At 44.5% G+C, this 5,000-nt stretch overlaps 1 protein-coding gene across 4 annotated transcripts in view; it reads right to left on the reverse strand.

Moving 5' to 3' along the window:
• Positions 1–5,000, reverse strand: part of LOC121577918 (poly(rC)-binding protein 3-like) — a 164,656-nt gene that overhangs the window by 31,974 nt on the left and 127,682 nt on the right. For all 4 annotated transcript variants that reach the window (XM_041891906.2, XM_041891904.2, XM_041891903.2 and 1 more), the window contains exons 6-8: positions 3,436–3,567; positions 1,333–1,461; positions 326–400 (exon numbers count right to left, since the gene is read on the reverse strand). In XM_041891906.2, the coding sequence (XP_041747840.1) occupies positions 326–400; positions 1,333–1,461; positions 3,436–3,567 (336 nt within the window). The remainder of the gene's footprint in view (positions 1–325; positions 401–1,332; positions 1,462–3,435; positions 3,568–5,000) is intronic.

Below are 5,000 nucleotides of genomic sequence, written 5' to 3' on the forward strand. Positions count from 1 at the left end.
TTATGTTGTTGTATTGTGTTGTGTTGTTGTTTTGTTGTGTTATGTTGTTGTATTGTGTTGTGTTGTTTTGTTGTTGAATTGTGTTGTTGTGTTGTGTTGTTGTTGTGTTGTGTTGTTGTGTTGTGTTGTGTTGTTGTGTTGTATTGTGTTGTGTTGTTGTGTTGTGTTATGTTGTTGTATTGTGTTGTGTTGTTGTTTTGTTGTGTTATGTTGTTGTATTGTGTTGTGTTGTTGTGTTGTTGAATTGTGTTGTTGTGTTGTGTTGTTGTTGTGTTGTGTTTTTGTGTTGTTGTGTTGTTGTGTTGTTGTATTGTGTGATTCTCACCTGGTTCCCGGAGATCATGACTGTTCCTGGGGAGGGGCTGGGTCGATATGGAACAGTGGCCCCCTTGGGAGGTGACTAGATACAGAGGGACAAACAAAACAGCACAAGATAGCTTTTTGTTAAACATCGCAGCACAATAAAATATGGTTGTATAGCCTTAGGACAGATACGTTGCAGAAGGTTGGGACCAACAGACATGGGTTCAAATATTATTTGAAATCTTTTAAATTCTTTGAACATTTGCTTTAGTCTGCCTGGATTACCAGTTGGTGAAACAGTGTTTGAAATTATTTCAAATAGTTTTTGAATCCAGGTCTGGGGACAAAAAAACAGTAGCTCTCTTTGAGGTGACTAGATAAGGACGAAACAAAACAGTACAAAGACAAAGTAGATTTATCTTTAAAACGCTTTGATTCCACAATTACATGAAAGCACATGCTTGGATAGGGTCAGTGTTTTCTCCAGCAGAGATTAAGGTGCCTGGAATAACAATGAGTTGCTAAATCCCTAGATTATTCTGTTTTGGCATTCAGGCTTATCCTTGTAAGTAGTCTCCTCGCTGCGGTAGGCTAGTTCTCAAGACAGATAAGAGGGTTTCGATTTTAGAAATTGCATGACTGATTCTATCACTTTACCTCGAAACATTGATTGACTGTATTTCTTTTCAAATGGAAATATTTGAAATGCACTACTGGAGATCTGACAGTTAATCTGACAGAGTATTGATTACAGGCTTAATCAATTAATCAGTATTAAGTTTATCTTTATTGTTTGTTCATTATGTGCATAAATCCTTTGATACTGATAATTTCATAAGTTTGCTTAAATCAATAATGATACATTGATCTGTCTGGTTCCTCCGTGTCTGTGGCTGGTAATATCCGGATCCTTTGGGGAATCTAGTGATCTGTAAGCTACAAATAAACAACCCTGCGGTCTATTTTTCAATAAAAGTTCACAAGTAGTAAAGGGGTCAGGGATCAGGGTGATGAGGAAGTGTACACCACCTCGAGAATGACAGTGCAGATGAGCTTGACACACTGGATGATGGCGTCTTGGGTCCCGGATATCGTCACACCTCTCTCAGTGGAGTTGGGAAGGAGGTCTCCTGCTACCTGTACTTGTGCCCCGGTGGTCTGTTCAAGATGACAATGGGAAAAATGATGTGAAAGAGTCAGAAGAGGACTAGCCACCCCTCTCTGAGCCTGATTCCTCTGTAGGTTTCTTCCTAGGTTCCTGCCTTCTAGTTTTTCCTAGCAACTGTGCTTCTGCCTCTGCATTGCTTGCTCTTTGTGGGTTTTGGCTGGGTATCTGTAAAGCACTTTGTGAAAACTGCTAAAAAGGCTTTATAAAATACAGTTGATGATTGATCACTGGTCATTTTGTTGATATTCAGCACAAATGCATAATAAAGGCTATAATATAAATGGGACTCCAAGCAGCCTCTGGCTCTCTCTACCCACCTCATGTACTTCATTACACTGATCTGAAAGATCAGTTCCACCAAGCTTCCACCATATTGGTTTCAGAGGCAGATGAAAGACAGGAGAGGAGGAGAGGATAGATGTTTAGAAAGGAGAGGAGGAGAGGACAGATGTTTAGAAAGGAGAAGAGGAGAGGATAGATGTTTAGAAAGGAGAGGAAGAGAGAACAGTTGTTTCGAAAGGAGAGGAAGAGAGGACAGACGTTTAGAAAGGAGAGGAGGAGAGGACAGATGTTTAGAAAGGAGAGGAGGAGAGGACAGATGTTTAGAAAGGAGAGGAGGAGAGGATAGATGTTTAGAAAGGAGAGGAGGAGAGAGATGTTTAGAAAGGAGAGGAGGAGAGGACAGATGTTTAGAAAGGAGAGGAGGAGAGGACAGATGTTTAGAAAGGAGAGGAGGAGAGGACAGATGTTTAGAAAGGAGAGGAGGAGAGAGATGTTTAGAAAGGAGAGGAGGAGAGGACAGATGTTTAGAAAGGAGAGGAGGAGAGGACAGATGTTTAGAAAGGAGAGGAGGAGAGGACAGATTAAAGACAGGAGAGGAAGAGAGGACATATGTTTAGAAAGGAGAGGAGGAGAGGACAGATGTTTAGAAAGGAGAGGAGGAGAGGATAGATGAAAGACAGGAGAGGAGGAGAGGACAGATGTTTAGAAAGGAGAGGAAGAGAGGACAGATGAAAGAAAGGAGAGGAGGAGAGGACAGATGTTTAGAAAGGAGAGGAAGAGAGGACAGATGTTTAGAAAGGAGAGGAGGAGAGGACAGACGTTTAGAAAGGAGAGGAGGAGAGGACAGATGAAAGACAGGAGAGGAAGAGAGGACATATGTTTAGAAAGGAGAGGAGGAGAGGACAGATGTTTAGAAAGGAGAGGAGGAGAGGATAGATGAAAGACAGGAGAGGAGGAGAGGACAGATGTTTAGAAAGGAGAGGAAGAGAGGACAGATGTTTAGAAAGGAGAGGAGGAGAGGACAGATGTTTAGAAAGGAGAGGAGGAGAGGACAGATGTTTAGAAAGGAGAGGAGGAGAGGACAGATGTTTAGAAAGGAGAGGAAGAGAGGACAGACGTTTAGAAAGGAGAGGAGGAGAGGTCAGATGAAAGACATGAGAGGAAGAGAGGACATATGTTTAGAAAGGAGAGGAGGAGAGGACAGATGTTTAGAAAGGAGAGGAGGAGAGGATAGATGAAAGACAGGCGAGGAGGAGAGGACAGATGTTTAGAAAGGAGAGGAAGAGAGGACAGATGAAAGAAAGGAGAGGAGGAGAGGACAGATGTTTAGAAAGGAGAGGAGGAGAGGATAGATGAAAGACAGGAGAGGAGGAGAGGATAGATGTTTAGAAAGGAGAGGAGGAGAGGACAGATGTTTAGAAAGGAGAGGAGGAGAGGATAGATGTTTAGAAAGGAGAAGAGGAGAGGACAGATGTTTAGAAAGGAGAGGAGGAGAGGACAGATGAAAGACAGGAGAGGAGGAGAGGACAGATGTTTAGAAAGGAGAGGAAGAGAGGACAGACGTTTAGACAGGAGAGGAGGAGAGGACAGATGTTTAGAAAGGAGAGGAGGAGAGGACAGATGAAAGACAGGAGAGGAGGAGAGGACAGATGTTTAAGCAAGTGAAACAGAGCCACACTCACCTCTCTGATCTCCTTGATCTTGGAGCCGCCCTTCCCGATGAGAGAGCCGCATTGGCTGGCAGGAATGACCAATCGAAGGGTGACGGGGGGCTTGCTGGTGACCGTGCCATTGGCTACCAGAGTTGTGAGGTCCTGGAGAAAACAAACATGATTTGTTTAGATTTACATTATTAAAGTTTCAGTCATCAATAAAACAACAGTTGACCAACAGAAAACAAGCTAAAACATTCATTACTGAACACTAACTAAAAGTTGCAGTACACTATACGTTAACATCATACAGTCAAGAAGTGGTGTTGTATGCCTGCTCTCTGTAGCTACACCACCAGGGATGATTTTTAAAAAAACAAGGTGGTTAAACGCTGAACGTTGGGCAAGATGAGGAGTGACTGGTAATGTAGGTGATGCAATCACCATCCCTGTACACAAACCTCCTACACAAACATCTAATCAATATAGCCTTCTCAGAGTTTACACGTCAACGATCCAGTCAGGGACAGACAATATTTACCCTGTTGGTCAGATCTATTCACCTTTAGAAACAACATTCTGTCTCTCCCTCTACTTTATGTTCCTTTAGATTTAGATTGTGACTCTCTTGGCTAAGGCCCTGTGACCTGGCCAGGAAAACTCAGGCTATAGCCTCTATGTCTGATCAGAGCCCTGTGACCTGGCCAGGAAAACTCAGGCTATAGCCTCTATGTCTAACCAGAGCCCTGTGACCTGGCCAGGAAAACTCAGGCTATAGCCTCTATGTCTAACCAGAGCCCTGTGACCTGGCCAGGAAAACTCAGGCTATAGCCTCTATGTCTGATCAGAGCCCTGTGACCTGGCCAGGAAAACTCAGGCTATAGCCTCTATGTCTGATCAGAGCCCTGTGACCTGGCCAGGAAAACTCAGGCTATAGCCTCTATGTCTGATCAGAGCCCTGTGACCTGGCCAGGAAAACTCAGGCTATAGCCTCTATGTCTAACCAGAGCCCTGTGACCTGGCCAGGAAAACTCAGGCTATAACCTCTATGTCTAACCAGAGCCCTGTGACCTGGCCAGGAAAACTCAGGCTATAACCTCTATGTCTAACCAGAGCCCTGTGACCTGGCCAGGAAAACTCAGGCTATAGCCTCTATGTCTAACCAGAGCCCTGTGACCTGGCCAGGAAAACTCAGGCTATAGCCTCTATGTCTGATCAGAGCCCTGTGACCTGGCCAGGAAAACTCAGGCTATAGCCTCTATGTCCGATCAGAGCCCTGTGACCTGGCCAGGAAAACTCAGGCTATAACATCTATGTCTAACCAGAGCCCTGTGACCTGGCCAGGAAAACTCAGGCTATAGCCTCTATGTCTGATCAGAGCCCTGTGACCTGGCCAGGAAAACTCAGGCTATAGCCTCTATGTCTGATCAGAGCCCTGTGACCTGGCCAGGAAAACTCAGAGGCTATAGCCTCTATGTCTGATCAGAGCCCTGTGACCTGGCCAGGAAAACTCAGGCTATAGCCTCTATGTCTGATCAGAGCCCTGTGACCTGGCCAGGAAAACTCAGGCTATAGCCTCTATGTCTGATCAGAGC

This window comes from Coregonus clupeaformis, chromosome 12 (assembly GCF_020615455.1).
Source record: "Coregonus clupeaformis isolate EN_2021a chromosome 12, ASM2061545v1, whole genome shotgun sequence".
NCBI lineage: Eukaryota > Metazoa > Chordata > Actinopteri > Salmoniformes > Salmonidae > Coregonus > Coregonus clupeaformis.